General features: G+C 38.7%; 1 protein-coding gene across 1 annotated transcript in view; it reads left to right on the top strand.

Moving 5' to 3' along the window:
- The window catches only part of LOC111923933 (uncharacterized), a 262,384-nt gene that overhangs the window by 235,892 nt on the left and 5,777 nt on the right, over positions 1 to 20,715 (top strand). The window contains exon 21 of the mRNA XM_086901524.1: positions 14,654 to 14,854. Within this exon, the coding sequence (XP_086757650.1) occupies positions 14,654 to 14,854 (201 nt within the window). The remainder of the gene's footprint in view (positions 1 to 14,653; positions 14,855 to 20,715) is intronic.

The raw sequence follows: 20,715 nt of genomic DNA, 5'->3' as shown, positions 1-20,715 counted from the left end.
ATAATAAACCACTAAAGATAATAATGACCTCAAAACATTTGTGTTGAGGCATCTTTCCTCTGCTGTGCAGTTGTAGTTTTACAGTTCACCTGATACCCTCCTGCTGTATAACATAACTCTCAGTTTGGATGTGTAGTCTCATACTAGTACAGTCTCCTGTGCATCATGTTTGAGATTTCAACCCATTGCAAATCTTCCCTCTTGCCCAACTGGACTGTAGCAGCGCCCAATGCTGATTTTGGGTTTTTTCTGTCTTCCCACATAGTGGCTGACTCTATAAGCAGGTGCTCTTGAAATTCCCAAACCACCAACAAAATGTGAGGATATGAGGCTGCATGGTACACCAGAACCTAATTAGGATGTTTCTACCTTGGATGCCATCTGTTCAGGAACTTTTGAGAATATTTTAGGAAGAAAGGCTTTGCTGTGAGGATGGTGAGGCAGTTGCACAGGTTGCCCAGAGAAGTTCTGGATGCCCCATCCCTGGAACTGTTCAGGGCTAGGTTGGATGGGGTGAAACTGGTCTAGTGAAACGTATCTCTGCCCATGGCAGAGGGGTTGGAACTGGATATACTTTAAGGTCCTTTCCAATCAAAACCATTCTGTGATTCTGTAATTCTATGGTTTTTCTTCTGTCATCTTTCTGAGTACAAAAAGCAGAAGGTACTGATGTGCAGATGCTTTGCAGGGAAATAGATAGAATTGTCTCTGAGAGTTATAGGTGGATAGATGGATCAGTAAAGAGTTATATATTATATGCTAATAAATCTGTGAGGTATGAACAAACTGAGGAAAACACAAGTCAAGAAAATAGAACTGCAACATCTCAAGGCAGAGAAGATTAAAGTAGTTCTTCCAGCCATTCCATTTCAATGAATTATTGTATATATAAATCCATTTATGCTGGAAGTTGGAGAGGCCATTTGTTTCACAAATACTAGAGTTATCCCTGGAAATAGAAATGGGATTCTGAAAGTAGTTATTAAAGATATCTTTTGGGTTTAAGATAGCTCAGGTTCCAAGGGGCCACACACAATCATTTAATTCTGGGAGTCAAATTAGCATTCTGTTGAAATGGCTTTTATGTGGCAGGACACTTGGCTGCTTTTAGCTAAATTCAGAAGAACAAACCCTATTGTCATCAGTATTTATACACAGCACCTTAAATTCAAAACTTATTTGCAGCACAGGTAAAATGGGATGCTGCCACCACAGGGACAGGGTGGTTTTGGCTGCTGCATCACAGTTATGATGAAGGCTCCCAAGCAATCTTTGGTCTTGCTGTCTCTAGAGGAGCAGGGCAGTACTGGGATCTTCCCTGGCTGCAGTAGCAGGCATCAGTCTGGCTGCTGGGGCACTGCTGCAGGCAAAAGAGAAGGAGAGGAAAAACACATGTCCCAGGCATCTGCCTGCTTTAGTTATGCCTGGAGCTGGTCCTTCTTCAAGAAAGCAGATAGTCTGGCTATAAAGAAGAGTGCTTTTGATGGGTGATTGCATACTAACATAGCCTGATCTTTAATTTGTAATCTTAACTCCAAATTCAAGTCACAGTTGGCTAGAATCTGCTTAAATAAAGGAAGAACCAAGCAAGACTTGATCATCTTGAAATGATGGGAAATGTGTCCTTAATATGAAAGAAAGAATAATTCATAAATACCCTTTCCCAGATTAACTCCCAAAAAAGATCTCAAAATATTTTTCTCATTATTTTTTCTCAAAATATATTTTAACTTGAGAAAAAGATGGAGCACCCCCATTTGCTATGTGCTAAGTCTTTGGAAGTCAATAGCCTTTTGGAAGTATTTCCCTAAAACCAAACCATCAAAATATGCTTGAAGTAAGAGATATGCTGAGTGTTTTCTGGTTTACTTTGAATGGGGTTCACTCCTCCCCACAAGAAATCCCCATGCCAAGTAATGAGAAGAGGAACAAGCAAAGAGCTGAGAAATGTTGTTCTGATTCAAAACTCACACTTCCACATGTACCAAAAAACTGGGGTGCACAGTTAAATCAATCTAAAGTAATTTCAGTACCCAGAAACCAGCTCTTGGTTCTTTTGAGCCTTGAAAAATATCAGCCAAGTTTTTGTTAACTCTGCCAACTTCAGAAGGCATTACACTACTCTTGGTTACACTTGCCCCTTTTCTTCTTGAATAATACACTAATATGATTGATTTTTTTCTATGCTTAGAATTCTGTGGATTGATATGTTTTTCTATGTCAGTGGGGAAGTGTTCTGCTTACAGTTAAAATGTAAGTGTGTGATACATTCCTGTGCTGCTGTCCCTTGCTCTACTTGATCAAAGTAGCTACACCAGCATTAAAGCACCAGAGATGCAGTGAATCAAGCACACATGTAAAGCAGAAAACAAATTTTTAATGAAATATGAAATTCGTTCAGTGTATTATCTAAACTAGGGTACAGTATATGTTTTCCACTGAAATTGAAGATTTATACAATGTGATACAAATCTCACTGTAAAAGGCATAAAATTTACTTAGAAAAAATGATGAAAAGACATTAGATCTATATTTTTGAAGATTCATTGTTAATTTTATTAATAATTTTCTCAAAATTTGCCCTTTTGAAAGTAAATGTGTCAGTTATGGGTGCTATTTTTATAGTCCATACAGCACAAGCTCAGCCAGTTTTACTCAGATCAAAGTAATTTTCAATGTTCACCTTTTTTAATATCTTCACTACTTAACAGAAATCTAGTATAAAATAGGAACATCTTTCATTAGTTCTGTGAGTGGATAAGAAGCCTGTCTTATATTAAGCTATCATAATTGAAGTAAAATCATTAGGGAGTAAACGGTCATCTTTCTCCACAGTATACACTGTCTGATGTAATGAGGATGTTGAACTGACATTCTGCTTACATTCCTTACATGATTTGTGGAAGGAGAGCAAGAAATATATACTGGTATAAAACTTTGTTAAAATGTAGACTTCCAGGTCTGTTTGTTTTGCCAGCCCAGCATCCTGCAGCTTTGTCTCTTTGCTATTATGGTCTTCTGCTTAGACTTAGCTGTCTCTTAATATATCAGCTGAGACTAACTTAATTTATTTGGGTTCTTTTCCATGCTTTACTGTTTGTAATTTGTGATATACCTCTTGTGGTAATATATGAGTGCTTTCACAGAGTAAAGAGATATTACCTGCCCCTGTTGTGGACTGAGGGCTCAAGTTATGTCCTCCCAGACTGTGCCTTTCCCTGGGCACCCTTCCCTTGTGTCAGTGTTAGCAGTGCTTGACACTGCTCCCAGGAGATTTAATCTGGCCTACAGCTTCACTGCTGTAAGTGCCTCAGTCACCCCCAGGAGAGGGGACAATGTGCAGTCCTTCTCTGCAAGTGGGAAAAATGGCATTGTCCTCCTACCAGAAAACATGGTCACCAAGTTAGAAGCTGTGGGAGGAAAATGGGGGAATGACTGTTTCTGAAACTTATTAAGATGCTATGTTCGGGCAACATGCATTTTATTATAACTGGATCTTACTATGAGTAATATTTCCTAATTAACCACAGGGATTCATGAGCTTTGCAGACTGAAAGACTGAGCATAGGAAATGTCCCAGGTCTGTTTTTAATCAAATTTATGTCCTTATGAATTGCTTGCTTTTGCAAAAAGTTTCAGGAGTAGCTAGTCTGAGGAAATACCCAGGGGGTGTAAAGATACTTCCAGTTCCATACTTGAAACATCTCTGGAGTTATACCTGTCTTAGAAAAGAATTATCTCTACAGATACTAGAGCACACTTCTGAATGGACAAGGGAGTGGTGGATGAGCTCATTACCACTATCCTCCTTAGATCTATTCCAAAGCTCATTGGGGACTGTCTTCCAGTCCATGTAGACCCTGGTGGGTCATGAATCTGGCAAGTGGACTTTTGCACACAGATGAGGATGAACTTGCAATAATGGAAACCTTCAGTTCTCAAAAATGATTGGGTATTTTTAAGGATTCCTTAACGGAAAATACTTTTTTTCTGGTGTGGATCAGGCTGATTTTGACTGTGCGCACACACACACACACACACACACTGGAGGACTGGGGGCTATCAGCATATGCTGTGTATGTTAAAAATGTGGCAGCAATAACTATGTAGATAAGTGCAGGAGGAACCTGTGCTGGTAGAGATTGCAATATCAAGGAGGGAAGAGGAAGAAGAAATTGGAGCATGCTACCAAATTTACCCTGGGTCACACTGGGGCTATGTGTCACTCAACGTCACAGCCCTACACAGGACAAAAAAAGGCAGCTTTTTAGCAGAGCTAATGCACAAGAAGGTGTGACTGGAGTACACATTTTGGCATCTTTCTTTTTCATGGAAAATTTGTGTAAAGAAACATGTTATAGCTAGGAGATGTATAATGTTTTTTTGGCTTGTGGCTATTCTCCAGCCAGGAATATACTGTTTGCGAAAATTAAGGATGGCTACTTCAAATAAAATTATAGTAATCAGAAACATTAAAAAAATTGTGTTGGATTTTTCTTTTCAAAACCAAACCAAAACAAGAAAAAAAACCCACAACAAACCCAAACCCTAGAGAAAAGAATTTTACTGCTTACTTCTGTGTGGGGGTAAGCTAGTGATCCAAGTGCACTGTTGTGATCCTGTCATGGAGTCACTGATAGCACCAGAAGTCAAAGTGTCTGTGTTTATGTGGCTGTGACCGTGCACCAGTGTTGTGAGGAGCTCTGTGTAGTGGGCACCTGCTGAGCCAAAGATTTGAGATGAATAGCACCCATATTGATTTGCCTATAATGGAGTGGAAAAGAAAAATGTCCAGGTTTTGTTGCAGGTATTTTCATGGGGTATTAAATTGGTGGATTAGTTGCAAACAGCAGTACTGATAAAGTCTCCTGTCCATCTTGATGGTTGGGCCTTTCTATTAAAATGACACATAAATAACCTATTATGTCCCCCACCCATGGAAATTCAAATGCACCTGTCAAGTTGATAAAGCACTTGCCTGGAGGGAAGCATTGTTTACATTTTCACTCCATTCTTCAGAAAAAGTGAGATTCTAATTATTTTTCCCACTGTAAATTAATGCTGACTATGATGGTTAGCATATCTCTGTATTGTTATATCTATGCAAAAGTTAAATAATAGAACTGATCCATCATGTATTATGCAATGTGCATTTTTATGACAGGCTTCCCTCTGATCTTATTATGCCTTTCTTCACAAATACTTACTTTTTTTTTTTTTTTTCCTAGCAGCTGGGGGAATCTTTGTTGACTGCTGGTTCAGAAGTTGAAATCTGTCCTGTGTGAAAAGAAAAATGCAATTTACATGTTTATCGGATGCTGAACTCTGCTATCTTCCGAGAAGGAAAAAATAAGGATATAAGGGTATACTCCATTAATAATAAGCTTCATTATAATAGACAATTGGTCACAGTAGACTAAACCATTTTTCTACAAACCAAGCACATAAAATTCAGTAATACAATACAATTGTTTCTGGATATCTCAGACAGTAACTTTTAATTCAGGCAAAATAAACTAGTTAAGCTAAAGTCAAACAGTATCTTTCTTGAGTGCATAATATCATGTCACACCTTTGCACAAAACTTTGAGCTGTACCATAAACCATTTCTTAGGGTTCCTAGCAGTCATTTTTGCTGCGTTTGTAAATAATTTTTTTTTGTATATTTTGTGGTTCCTGCTTGAACTGAAGACAAAACTGCTGAAATACCACAAAGGGGACGTTTTTGCAATAGTGGGCTACAAGTGGAAAAATACTATTGTGAGAAGAATTCTTGCTATCTGGTTTCTTAACTGAAGCAGGGGAGAAGACATTGCTGAGAGGCTCTCAGTACACTCAGAGCTTTGGGAGACAGCCTGATCTTGCAAGTTACTTCTGCAAGTGTGGCAGACCCAGCTGGTTTGCATACCCCGTTGAAGGCTCACACAAATTTCCCTGAACTTTTAACTCTTTTTCTCTACTTTGTCTCTACTTACTACAGTGGATTTCCATTCCTAGATTTCTAGAGAAACATCAATTCCAGGCATGGGTAAATAATTTGCAAGAGCTAAAAATACCCTGCCAGATGAAAAAGAAAGAGTAAACTGACAAGGAAATACCTTAGCAATTGAGGCGCTTCTGATTTAGTTTCTGATGAGCTTGCAATTGGGATGCTGGCCCTATGGAGGCAGAAAAAAATCCTTGGGGTGAAGAAGGCAGAGGGCATGAGGTGATGTCCTTGTCTGGGACAAATTTGGGAGGAAACTTCCAAAGGGGTTCCTCTAGAAAGCAGATTCAAGCAGCTCCTCCCCCAGATTGTTTGGTTAAAGATGCCCTTGGAAAAAGGTGGGAAAAAAGTGTTTATTTAACAAGCAAAGTATTCACAGGCATAAAAAATTGAATAACATTTACAATAAATCCTCCTGCTGTTCTGGAGAGATGACAAATTCAGAAAGTCCTTGCTGTGGGGTGTAGCTTGGCTCGCTCAGTCTCTTATCAGTCCCTCCAGCACTGGAGGAGGCCCAGGCTCTGGTGGGCCACAGGTGTGAGCTTCCAGTGCTCTTCTGAATTTCTGGTCCAGAGCAGGGCCATTCAGTACCAAGAGAAAGGGAAAAAAAAACAGAACCAAACCAACACAGTCCAAGGAACTCCTTTGCCTCAGCTAGCTAAAAACTAACTAAAAGTAAAGAAGAGCTCTCTCCCAGTGTCCCTGCTGCAGACGACAGAGTCCCTGAGAAGGAAAATGTGTGGGAGCAGGTCCAGTTTCTGAAAACAAACTGCACACTCCTTCTTTCCCTCTTCAGTCTCATAACCAGTCTTAAAAGTGCAGAACTTAATATCCAGCATAAACAGAACAGGCAACTGGGGATACAAGTGTCATAAAGTCAACCTAGGACAGATGAGAATGGAGAATGTCAACCTTAATCACAAAGGAATTCCCAAACCCCTGCCATCTTTATTTTTTTCCTTCCCTTCTTTTCTATAACAAAAGCAGCATTTGCTTTAACATCACAGCTTACAGAAATATGTCAGGCTCTTCCACTACTCCCCACCCTGCCAGGAAGGTGTTTCTGAAACCTTTTTCTTTCAGTTCTTCCTCTGTGGCCTATTTCTGCAGTGATGTCTGCAAGAAAGCATCTGAATGCTGGTGATTATTTGGAAAATCAGGTGAGATAATTTCTAGACAGTTAAAGCAAGTAGCCACATAAATGTCCTCTGATTAACTCTTTCTGTAGCAGCCCATTTCCACCTGTCTCTACATTGCTGAAGCAATGGGGCCACAGTGTGAGTGAGAGATTCTAGAACCTTCTGTGGTAAATGTTTGCTAATAACTAACATCTGTGCTCGAGTAGTCAGTGTACTTATTAGGGTTACTGAAAGATCAGAGCAAAATTACAGTATTTCTAAAAGAGGACAACCACCCTTTACAGATGTTCACATATGTTTTACTAAAAGTGTTTAAATTTGCTTTTCTGTTTCACTTTCATTTTCCTAGCCCCCTTCCATCTGCTTCAAAAGAAAGCTGGATCTAAACAGACAAACTAGGAATATTTAGGGACTTAGCAAAACCTTCCAGCAATTTTGCTATTGTTTGAATTAAAAAAAGGAAAATAGAAATTAAAATCCAAAAGACACCTTCCACAAGAGCACCATTCACACTATGCTCAACCCCACTAGCACAAGGATATGCTATGCTACTGCCTGCACAGGAGGAAATTTTCTGAAGCTGAAGAAGATGCAACCAGAGGCCACTAGTCCAATGTATTTTAGTTTTAAGTTCTCAGCTGATTTACTGCCCACATGATGATACAGGTTTAAAAATGTTATTTAGCTGCCAGAAGAAGATCTGTCCATCTGATGTAAGTCACAGGTGAATAAAAGCCTGTCTCATTCCCAGACATACATCTTGAATGCACATGGTCTTGGACAAATTGAACAAAATCTGTGAACACAGACTTGTTTCTTTTAACTATCTGTTCTCTGCATTTAATCAGATCCAAGCAGTAAAAATAAAATTCTCATTGCCAGTAAATTAATTGACAAACATAGCTCCTTTGTTTTCTGTTTACATATTTTTTTTAACTGCATTGTTAATTACAGATCTGTCAGGGTTATTTTCACAAATTTTTCACAGAATGTCTTATGTGGGTAAACTTCATCCCATAAGATGAACTGCTCCATGGATCTATTTACTATTTGTTGTTTCTGGTGTATTTTTGGTCACCAAAGTCATATAGTATTATTTCTGCTTTCTGACTGCATTACATTTGTAAACACATGAGTAATGAATAACAAATGTTGATGAGCAGATAATGAATAGCAGACACTCTTATTTACACAGATATGCCCTTGTATGCATTAAAATCCTGACTTCCATAGGGAAAATAACATTTCCTAAACACTTTTGTATATAAAATCCTGTCTGTCTGAAGTTACTCAAGATGCTTTCTTAAGTAACTGATTCCAGCATCCCTTATAAAATTTGGGAAATGAGGCATGGAGAGAGATTTCTCTTGCCCATCTGAACCAAACCCATTCTGGGCTCAGAATATTGCAGGATTCTCTGGAATAAGAAGGGAGTGTATTTTATCTCCTTTCCTTAGGGCAAATCAATGGACAAAGACACTGCTATGCACCAGGAAATGCAAGAAAGCTGTGGCTTTTAATTTTTTCTTACTAAGGTTTTTGCTGCATTGAATATAAGTTTTTCTTAATTCTTGAGATGACTTTTTTCTCCCCAGATCAATTAATGTTTGGTAGAGAGTATTTCTATATTTGTATTTTTTTAGTGGATGACTTTAGTGTGGACACTTAAAAGCACAAAAGGTTTAGATCTGAAAAAATGAGATAGAGAGCAGCAGACTACACAAGCAGTGTGTGCAGTGCAGCTAAAGAATATGTGGCTGCACTTTGTAATTTCTAAAAGCAGGAGATGAAAATCATCCCTTAGAAAAGATCTGCATTGCTGTTCACTGGACATATCCATATATAGGATGATATTGCAAATCAGAAGCAAAAAGACCCACTGCTGTTTCCTAGTGCTATGGTGCTAAGCAGCTTTCCATAAATCTATTCTGGGATTTCTCCTTAGTCATTTACAAAGAGGTTATTCTCTGTATATGTCTTTTCACCATTTAGTCTGTCCATGTCTGTTTGTTAAATAAATCAGGGAAGACTGTAACAGCAAAGCTTCTGGCATTCTTAATTTGACCGAAAAAAACCAATCCGGGATACTACCGGTCCCTTATGCTGGTCCATTATGTCCATAAATAGGATAATCTAGAAGAGAGTTATCTCTCTGCAGAGTGACCAGGAGCCCACAAAGGCCTTTGCTAACCTGAGACACTCAGGTGCCTCACTATTGCCCGAGGAGTGAGAGCACACACTGCACTTGCATAAATGTGTAAGAGTGCTTTGTGTGTGTGAGGGTTAAATATGAGGAGGGTTGGTGTGGCTTTCTTCTGGTGGTATGATTTTTTGGCAATCCTAATAGCTTTTTTTTGTTCGTGCCTTTGCTTGACATTTCTCCAGTTTCATGATTTATTCAAACCCAGTCCATTTTCACGACTTGTAAAGTACCCCATCCTTCCTACAGTGGCTTGGAAACTTTCCCCACTGTCACATCTAATTCTGACCGAGGTCCAGTGATAACCTCACTGGAACCTGGACCCCACCAACATGCCTTTGACACGGACAGAAAGGATGTTTTTAGACATTTCCATGTAAATTCTCCTTTTACCAGAGTTGCTGGCAAGGGTTTTAGCAACAGTTTGTCAGAAATGGGGTTTGTAATGCTTAAGGGGGTGCTGTGCTTCCCTCAGAGGTTAGCACTAGCCAGCTTTTGTTTTTTTAATTGTAAAGCTACGCTGCTTTAACAGAGATTGCCTCCAGGACAGTAATTCCCATATTTACAACTCTTACCACAGAAAATGCACTTACCATGTTTATAAAAGTTACTTCAAGTAAATACAGCACCCTCCACTTTTGATGTCCTTTTTTTCCCTAACATTTAAACACTTTTTTGCCCTTTTGACTAAAATTAACAGCTTGTAACTTTTGCTAATTATTTGTCATGACCAGCATTCAGTTCCACACGTTCTCAACTGGTCAATTTGTTCCATTTTACTCATTTTATGCATTTTCTTTGAATGCTGTTTTCAAACAGGTTTTTTTATACATTTTGCAATGCACGAGCTTGGAATTTATACACATGAGATTGCTAATAATAATGCTGCTGCAAACAATTAAGAATCAGTACCAGTCATAATCAAGTGTTTGGACATACATGTATATTTCTCAACTGTTTTAAAAGAACTTTTTTCTTGCTGATGTCTTTTTTTTAAGACACTAGAAGTCAGTCTTCCTCGCCTTCCCACTATGGCTCAGAAAATCTGAGGAAATATTCTTTCCTTTCTTCTTTCACAAAAGCTGTCAAACAATAGAAAACATCGTAGTTCCTTTACACTCTAGCTTGGTATTTTATGTACCCTGACCTAGGAATTATAATATTAATTGGCTGTGCCTCAGTTGTGTAATGTATTTGTAAATATACATTTATCAATATATTTGTGTTTAAAATGTATTCTACCTCAATACATATTTTTCTACACTTGGTGTGGCATAATACATTTATACAACAAAATACATTTGTATTTTTACTTACAAATATATTTTTGTCTTTTTTCTAGGTCATGCACTGTAATTTCCAAAAGGTTGACATAATTTACCTTTTTTGTAGGAGAAACATGTTCTACTCTTTTAAAAACCTGTGTATTTTTACGTCACCGTGCACGTTAAAGAAGCAGTGATTGAAATCATTGTTGTCAAGGAAGAATGTATTAAAATTATTAATAAGACTTAAACCCACATGAGACTTACTGAATCATCTGATCTGACCTAAATTCATGACCCTTCCTCCCAGCTCTTCCCTTCTCATACTTGTACAAAAATAGGAGGACCACAAGGAGAAAAAAAACCTGCCAACATAATAAAGGCCAGTGAAAACTGTACATTTGCATTAGGTCGATGTAACATTTTATGATTATAATAATATAAACAAATAAACCATAAGGGCACTCACATCAGACCTCATTTCAAGCTGAACTATTATAAAGCGATTAACAGCCTCACAGTCCCGCTTTAATTAAGTTATGTTGTGAAATATTCAGCATTTGAACCTGTTCTGGCCTGCCTCTTTTATCATTGAATTACCATCCTTAATGTGTTTTTCTGCTGAAAGATGAATTTCATTTAAGGATTACTGTACACTGCTCTGGCATTTTGTGGTTTCTTGTCAGCCCTTGTGAATCTAGATCATTGCTAACTTCAGTTTCTCTGACATGTCCTATATGCACAGTCTCTTGACTAGCCTGTCTCAGTGGATTTATTAACTCATATTGTATTCCTGTAGAAATGAATGGACATTTTTGATTAACTTAATGATAGAAATTTCAGATGACAGTAGAGTTTACTTTTGGAGCTTACTTCAGGTTATGTAGGCCACAGCAGCTCTCTAGTGACCTATCACTTCACAGAAATGTGTTTTGAGAGTTTCAAGGCAGTGGACATCTGTCTGCCAAATAGTTTCAGATGGTGCTAGCAAGGAGGGAATGGAAAGGTCCCTCTGCACTGGAGTCTCTAAATCCACAGTCACAAACAGAGCTGCTCCCCCTTCCTGGAAGCGGTATTCAAATGTTATATCCCTCCACAAATTGAAGAGTCTGCCTTCAGGCAAACTCGCACTACCAGGTGACTTTGGGGAAGAGTTAATGAGTAATGTTCCAGCAAAGAGTCCTCTTTCCTTCCTTTCTAGTGTCTGCCCCAGACCAAGGCTATGCAACTCACCACAACACCATCAGTTTTCATGGTGCCTTTTCTCTTTCAGTTGTCAGATGATCAATTGGTGTTATTTATAATTTTTTTATTTTTATTTTTTTTTATATGGGGGAGTGTGTAATGGGGATGGGAGGAGGACATGCAGAACAATATCATCATGTTCTCATGTTCTCTTGGCTAGTCACATCAGTGTCCTCAGAGGCAGTTCACCAGATCTGAAATGTGACAACAGATCAGATGCATCTGTGTACTCCCGTTATCCTGCAGAGCCGTCTGTTCTTGGGGAGGAAGACAGAGACTTCTGATGCCATACCTGGTCCCACATGGATGTGGTGTCCTGGGAATGGCACCCAGAGTCAAGAACTTCCAAAGAAGGTCTTTGTCCTGGCAAAGTGCAGGTTTGCTCAGGCACAAAGGTTTGAGTGGCTTTGGTGAGCCATGGCTTTGGCTTCCACACGGGAATTGTATTTGTAAATACACTCAGATCTGGCACTGATTGAAAAAATAGGTGGTAATTTATTTGTGTGAAAGTAGTGGAAGGTCCATGCTCTCCCCTGTGCTGAGCGAGTACAGCATGCATATTTTTGTCCCCAGAGCTCACAGCTCAAATGGGCAAAACAGAGCTGCAGAGAAGGATGTGGTGTTCGTATCCATGACTTGCAAAACACACAGTAAATAAGCCCTTTGCTGGTTGATAGGGATGAACACGAGAAGAACTAGCAGATTCAGGGAAAGTGAGGCAAGATAAAGGTCAGACGAGAAGCAGAGGAAAGTGAGGGACTGATTCAGGAGGGAAGAAAACACTTTGATAAAGGAAGCTAGCAATGCAGGTAAAAATGCATCTAGCGTAAAAGGAGGATCACAACAGAGATCATCCTGTTTGTTGTGTTTTCTGAAGAGAGTTTCTGAGCTGGGCCTCTCAACCATTTATCTTTCCTGAAGCCATAGATCAGGAAGGAGACACAAGGTCAGGAAAGCCTTGGTGCTCTTGAATTGGACAAGTTAGAAATTCTGGTAGTGAGACACTGGATGAGAGAGGAAAGTAACCATTGCAGGGGCTGTGGTGTGGCAGCTCTTGCAGCTGTTTGTCTGTGCTCAGGCCAGCACTGTACCGATGGAAGTTGCCTTCCTGCTTTCTTGAGACCACCGGCCACATTAATTCATATGGAGCACTGTGTCATGCAGGCATGTAAAATGTGTGCAAAACACCAAATTGTGTGGTAAACAGGAGAAAATGCAGGGCTTGTCCTGTCCTTATGGCTGCTGTATGTTCCTAACATGTTTTCCTGAATGAAAGCCTTTGAACCTCAGAGACTTTGGTGTGGAAAATTCTGTCCCTATTTTACTTTAATTTCAGATGACCTTTCCTTGTTTTAAAATGTAAAAAAAAATTATTAGGGCTGATGAAAATGGAAGCTAGTGCTAAAATAAAGTATCCCATTGTTCTGTCATTCCTGGAAAATAGTTAGAGATAATTTTCTGTATGTGATCTTGCTTTCTTAATTCACCTAAAACAAATCCTTTCCTAAGGCAGTGGCTCATAATAGCAGCATGCACGTCAGGATTGTGGCATTGGCACACTGTGCTAGTTATGGGATTCCTTGTAATGCATAAGAACAGCTGAGGAAATGTGAACCGGAACACAAGCAAACAGTTAAATCTAATTTTTCCCAAGCGAGGTGAAAAATTTGTATCTGTTTTTTGAGATATCTTGTAAGAATCTGAGCTCTTCATTTCAGCAAAATTAGACCTATGCAGAAGAAGGTTTTCATGTACTTATCTTAAATGAATTAAAGCTTTTCTTTAACTAGCTTTGTCAGTAAGTTCCAATAATTTCTGCCGGTGTAATACACATTCTTGAAAGAAAAAGCACATGCTAGGCCAGCAAAAGTGGTGTTTTGTCTGCATTAAATAGAAGTGTTTGGGAAGAGCATGCTGATGTATTGTAAGGATGTACAAATAACACCAGTCCCTTCCTTCCCCAAACAGGAGTAGCATCTCGTGGGAGAAAATGAGTGACGAAAAGGTCTTGCAAAAGTGGAGGGTTAAAAACCTCACGCTTGCACTCCAGGGGCAGTATAAAAATAATGCTTCTCATCATCTTTCTAGTTAAGGAAAAAGAGTATTTAAGCCTTGTGCCATGATCCATCTGAAGTTTTGAATTTTGCTCAGCCTGTGTAAAGAATTAACATGAAAAAGGCTAAATGGAAATTCTGACCGATGTAGGGGGATACAAAACCTACCAAAGCAAACATGTTCAGAGCAAACTAGGAAGCTAGGTAACTGTTAATAAACTAGCTTTACACCATGCCCTAAAATACACCTAATTTACTCTGCCTCATCTACAATTCAGTTAACAGCACAAGGTTATTTTAATATTGTACAGAGATCAGAGACTAAAAAGTGCTTGTGGGTACAGGAGCAAAGGCTTCTCAAAGAGAGAGAAATACAAATACTCGCTCACAAAATTCTTGGGAAGCTTTTTTTTTTTTTTTTAATCAGCATTGCCATTTTATTGTTTAACCTACCCTGCTTGATCTCCCTACTTTTGGTTAATACGGGAGTCAATTACAGCTTCATCTGTGCAGAATTAACTTTATAGAATATACACTAGGGATTTGTCTATCTCCTCTATTTAGATCTATGTCATAAAAAAATATGTAGTAGAGAGCTGTGTGCAAGCACTGCATATGGTAGAGGCTTTGCAGATTTATTGTAAAATCATTTTAAATCGGTTAAGCTCTTGCCAGAAGTTAATTAAATATGTTCCTTTGGTGGGGGGCGGGGGGCCTGTGTGTGTGTGTGTGTCCGGGGGGCGGGGGGGGCTGTGTTTCACTAGGTGGCAGTGTCTGATTACATCTGGAAGGACCAGCCTGGTGTCTCCAGCTGTGACCTCCAGCGCCAGGATGCCATCCCCGACGCCGCAGCCAGCTGGGAAGGCAGCACCACTGCTCACATCTGTGTCTACACGCTTCACCTCAGCGGCTTCCAGGAGCTCTACAGGCACTTCCTCAGGCTGCCTGATGGGGCTATCATTGAGGTGAGTCCGAGCAGGCGCCTCGCTGACAGATTTTGGAGGCAAAGGGGTGCATTTCGGAACTAGGTCACAGTCAAAAGAGGAAAATAGGCCGTGCCTGACCCGGCCCGAAATACGCACTGTGAGCTTCCATAGGAAGACCTCACTCCTAAACAGTGGTGTATGATCAATGAGTTAACGCTTTTGCAGCGCAAAGTAGCAATTTCGGGTTGTTTATAGAGCCATTTGAAGGCAATTATGTAAGATATACATTGAAACTACCCACATAGAGTTTATTTATAAATATATATCACTTTAGAACCACATAAGGTCGTTCCGTACGGGGATTATTATATATACATATATAAATATACACGGTAAGTACTGTGCACATTTAATGGACAGCTATTACTACAAGTATGGTCATTCACTTCGTTTGTACTCAGAGCTAAGGCACAGTTAGATCCCTTACTGGCATCTTGCATGTTTTAGATTGAATCTTGGATGTTGTCAGCGTTTCAGCAGCTTGTGCTCTAAAATGCAATACAGGATGTTATTAAAGAGACGTGTCACCCGTTACTTGTTTCGTGGGCTGCCTCTTGTTCATTGCTTTGCCATTTTTGTTCTAAGTGCTTTGAAGAAGAACATTTCCTTTTTGCCTTTGGTCTTGTGTTGAGAGACTCTTAAAAAAAGATTGGCATTTAAGAGAAAGTAGAGTCAAAGAATATTACTTTGTCTACCCAGAGAAGAAGTGTGAGCTTCAAAATGGAGATCTTTTTACCAAAACTGACACAAATGATGATGAAACACAATGTTTTCACCTGCACACTTCTAAGGTGAAGGTTCAAGTACAGCTTTCCAGCATGAGGCAAACATTGCTTCTGCTCCTTTGGTTAATGTTTCAAGGTTGTTTTCTTCATTAAAGATTATATTCTTAATGTCTTTTCCCTACTTGGCTTTTTAAAGAAAATTTAATTTAAAGGAAACTGTCCTCAAGGATTTCAAACATAATTTTCTGCCTGGGGAACTTGTGATTCACCAGAGTGAAGACACTGGAGTCTTCAAGCTGGCCAAAGAAAACAAGAGAAGGCATGTGGCCTACATGAAGTAGAACCTAATTACTGGAACAAAGAAACTGGCAAATCCAGGTCCATGCCCGAGTCTGGTGAAGAAACTCCTCATGTTTATAATTGCCTAGACTTTTGCTAAAACACCTTTTCCATGTTGGATGTCAATCAGGCAGCCCAGCTCCTACTTTCTGCCTGTTACAAATGTAGGTTTTTGCAGAATGGTTTTTCCCAGTTAAGTTCTTTTCAGCTTTTCAGTGGTGAGGTTTCATTCAGCTTCTACCAGACGTTGGAAGGAGGGTCTTTGAACACCCAAGGCAATCTTAACCCAGTGCACTATTTCAGCTCATTAATCTGTTGTGTACTTCTGAGAGAGAAGAAATATGTTCTCATACAATGTAGTTTTGTCTTCCCAGGTGAGCTTTTGAGAAGCTTCCAGCATGCACAAAGTGTACAGTAAGGATGGCTCAAGCTACTTTTCTAGAGTTTCCCACTCCAGATCATAGCATAGCCTATTCCTAAAATCCATGACTGAGTCCTGCCTCATTGTCTTGAAAACTGCACATCTAATTTAGGAGATCAAATGCTTTACGACATTTTTACTTGTAGATCTAAATGCAATTACATGTAAGAAATGTGCTTAACTAATAATTGCAGTAAGGCCCGTATACAGATCTTACATTTAGCTGATAACAGATGTAATTATACATTTGTGTGTTTTATAGGTCAGGGCTTTCTACTTCAGTTCCAAATTAGGTTTATTTAATGAATTTTAAAACTATACACTGAAAAGTGAGAAGTTTGCTGCCATGGGGAAAAATACACCTGAGCTTTACCTCTTGCTGCTGTGTCACCCCTCAGGAACATTTCTTTTTTCCTCTTTGCTGCAGCTAGACAAGCAGGGGTACTTGAGTGGGGTTAGAAAAGTGTTTTGGAGCTGAAGGGTGCATTGCAATGTCATACATAGTTTTTAAGAGTGTAGGAGATGAAAGGCACCCGGGCAAGTTATTGGAATTATCTTTTCAGTTTGCTCCCTCTGTTGACAACTTGCTGTGTATAAGCATTTTCAGTTCGACTATCTAGATCTAGTTCTAAAGACTCAGGTTATTTAGTTTACCTAATACTAGTCTGTTTTAGGTATTTTGATCCTGGTGACTCAATGGAAAGATTTTTCTGGATCCTTATAGTCTATTTGGTCAAAAATCTCCTCTTATTCTAAATTTAATCAGCTTCCATTGGATAACCCATTGGTAAAAGTAAGATTTATCTTTAGCAGAAGTTTACCTATATAATATAATTTCATAATCTTAATCATTTTATTCTAGAATGGGTACAACACCTCACCAAAAGAAACAAGATGAGTTCTCATTTTGCTTTTCATTCCTCTTCTCACCTTTCCAGCAGTGGTGAAGGAGGGAAGACTTTTCTTCCACATTGGCGAGGGCAGAGAGTTATCTATTCTCTCTCCCTGTCATAGAAATTACAGCTGCCTGTCTTCTTTCTTTGTGATCAGCAAACCTCTTTCTCCTCACCAGAGACAAGATATTTGTATGGAGCATTGCTTTGGGACTGCAGGAACACAACCTGCAGGGTTGTGTGAACAGGGGTGGTCTGTTGCAATTGTGACATGTCCTACCTTTGTACGCACTTCTACCTGGTCTGCAGAGTCCACAGAGTAAGAAAAAAAATCAATTTTCACTTATTTTGTTATTCCGGATGGGCTAGTGCTCTTGTACAACTGCAAAATGCAAGGAATAATTCAACAACATCTAGGAACTAGGGGTTACATGCACCTTCTTCCTGTGAAACAATCCTCCTTTTCATTACAGTAACATACCAAAGGTGAAAATGTAATTATTTCAGTGTATATTTTTGTTTGTTCACTTTTATTAAGAAACTCTGCAGACATGTAACTCTGAAGATAGCAAAATGACAAGACTGACTTTCCATAACACTTATTCCTAAATGCTACAGTGGAACCTCATGAATTCAGTCATCTGGGGACTAAGATCTGTCCATCAGATTTTTAATACTTTTTGTGCCATTTACAGCATGATGGGTGTTGGTTTCGGTGGCTGCTCTTCAAAAATAATATGTTTAATAGGAAGAAATGAGCATTTTGGCAGAAAACAGAGGAATTATAATAACTTTAAAAAAGCATGTGTAGATATAGGCATTGTTCAGAGGGCACCCCCAGCATAAGCAGTAGATTCTTAGCATTCAGCTAAGGAGTGTGTGCAAGCTGACCACATCTGAGGCAATGTTTTGCCAAACACAGGAACATGAGAACAGCACTGAAATCACCAGGCCAAATTCTACCTCAGATTCATGTGTTCAGCTCTTGGTGACTTTAACTTCAGATGTTTCTGCATCTGCAATTCAAAGATATTCTTTGACAGGCATAAGAGGAATTTTGCATAATCTTGCTGTGAAGTCCTTGGATGCTCATAAGGAATTCACTTCATATTTACAGCCTCATCTTGCTCTTTTATATTTCAGTGAAAGAAAGATTTTCTCATAGCCCTAATTCATCAAATCACTTCAATGTGAAGGTAATTTTATCCAAGGAGCCCAAACTCACTTTGATAGTAATTACCTTTCTTTTATTTTATTTTTTTCTCTCCCAGTAAGCAAAGCAGTTTGTAAGTTCTGTGTACAGAAGTACACTAGCTAGGAATAAATGTCTTCTAAGTAAAAGCTACTTTAAAATACTTATTTCTGTATGTGTGGTATCCCCATTAGAGGTCCAGATTTCCTGGTATAACTTTAAATTTCATGTCTGGTATGAAAAGTAATTTTATAGGTTTTATAGGGATGAGGTAAAACTAACTGTTTTAAAAGGAACATTAAGTACAAGGTGACATGTATAAATAGCCCTAGAAATATTAAATAAAAAGATTCTTTTTTTAAAATGTACAATGTAAAAATTATAGAGGTTAAACTTGTAGGTGCAATCTTTTTATCATAAGCATTGTAAAACTCAAAGAATTCAAGTGCAGTAAAAACCATTTTCCTTTTTACCTATAATATATTTCCCCTTTATAGTAATTCAATTTAGGTGTTGGCTAACCAAGGAATGACCTTCCCAAAGTAAATCACTTTTCCTGCTTTTTGGTATTCATTAATCTGATGTTATTGTAATATAAAGGAAATTATTGAATTTTAACATTTTAAACTAATTTGAAATCCATGAGCAGAAAAGTTAATGATAGTGGTATGTGTTTGCTGTCTACATGGTGATAACACCAACTTAGTGATTTTTATCTCGACTTTTGCTGACTGGAGTTGATTTCCTATTAAAAGGGCAAAGATAAGTCACTTTAACTCAACAAAAAATCAGTTTCTTATTATAGGCCTAGTAAACCTCAGTATTGTAGAGAAAGTTTTTGTATAGTATGATTTTATCTATCAAATAAGCCTTCACAAATGTCAAGGATTCATCCAATTTAAACTTACTGGATAAAAGAGGTCTGTTTTCCCTAATTACTTAAAAAGTACCTGGCAGTAATAGAATAAGACAGCGTAGGTGACTAGCCAATTACTTAGTTTAAGCTATTTACATCAACCCATATGCTATAAATTATGTCTAAACCCTCCTGCACTTCTGGAAAAGTGAATAAAATCATATAAGTTTATTTTGAATACAAGATCAGATATGGTATGCTGAGTGACACTTAAAAAGAATGAAACAGTAACCGTAGCTTATTTTCTGAAGCAATCTTGACACTAATGCTAAATTACAGCTTGGAAACATGTAGCATTTTTACCTTTATGAGAAAAGGCTTTTTACATATTTAACATAATTCTAGGGAAAATATACTGGAATTATGTATAAAGATATGTACACTGTAACCAAAGGGCATTTATAGTCCCCAGTAGAATACTTACAACAATTTTATTGCCATTTGGTGTCATTTTCTAACAGATATAAAATACAGGCAGTAAACAAACTAGACTTTAGATTTAAGCTGACAGCTGTTCCTTCAGAAGCAATATTCAGATATTTAATCTTAAGAATACTGAATATTTTACAATTGTTTGAGCAAACTATACTTTCAGCATGTGAAGGACCGCATGCTTTTATATACGGTTCTTGGATCTGATAATGACACTAAAAAACAACCTTAGAATAATCTACACATTTGTTGCTCTCCTATATTCCCTGGGCAAATCAACAAATTGCCTCATGTTTTATTCTTAATTCCACAAACTCTTTATTTTTTTTTATACCCAGTGTTACTATGAATATTGGGCCCTATTTTTTCCTGTGTGTGCATAAACCATGCAGTTGACTCCAGCGCAATTTATGCATAGATGTGAGTGCAGATTTTCCTGGCCCAAATTTGATTAAAGGAGCAAATTTGCCATGTTTACTGCAAGATTCCCACATGCTGTTTTCATGGAGAAAAATGGTCACTAAAGATTTATGGAGGAGAGAAAGAGAGAGGATCTCTCCAGCTCAGTATCTGAGGTTGGCACCCTACCTCATGACTTCATCTCAGCAGACACTGGGAGGGGACAGCACAGATCTGGCTTTTCTGTACACTGGGTCAGCTGTGGGGAGGGGGTGAGGATGTTTTGGCCAGGGGAGAGGCTGGCCACAGGTGTAAACTGACCCACTTTGGCTGGCTTCAGCAGCATCATGTCAGGTCATCCACAAACATGGCCAGCTCAAACCAACCATGAGTTGATTTCCTGGGAATCCCTATAAAATCAGGGATTAACAGGAAAGGTTTGTCCCACAGAAGAGTGATTAATGCATGCAGGTATGTACATACTGTTGGGCTGAACAGGCTTTACCACATACTGCTTGCCTAC

This window comes from Cyanistes caeruleus, chromosome 1 (assembly GCF_971803275.1).
Source record: "Cyanistes caeruleus chromosome 1, bCyaCae1.hap1.1, whole genome shotgun sequence".
Taxonomy (NCBI): Eukaryota; Metazoa; Chordata; class Aves; order Passeriformes; family Paridae; genus Cyanistes; species Cyanistes caeruleus.
The sequence above is the reverse complement of the archived record's forward strand: the minus strand, read 5'-3'. Positions and strand labels throughout refer to the sequence as shown.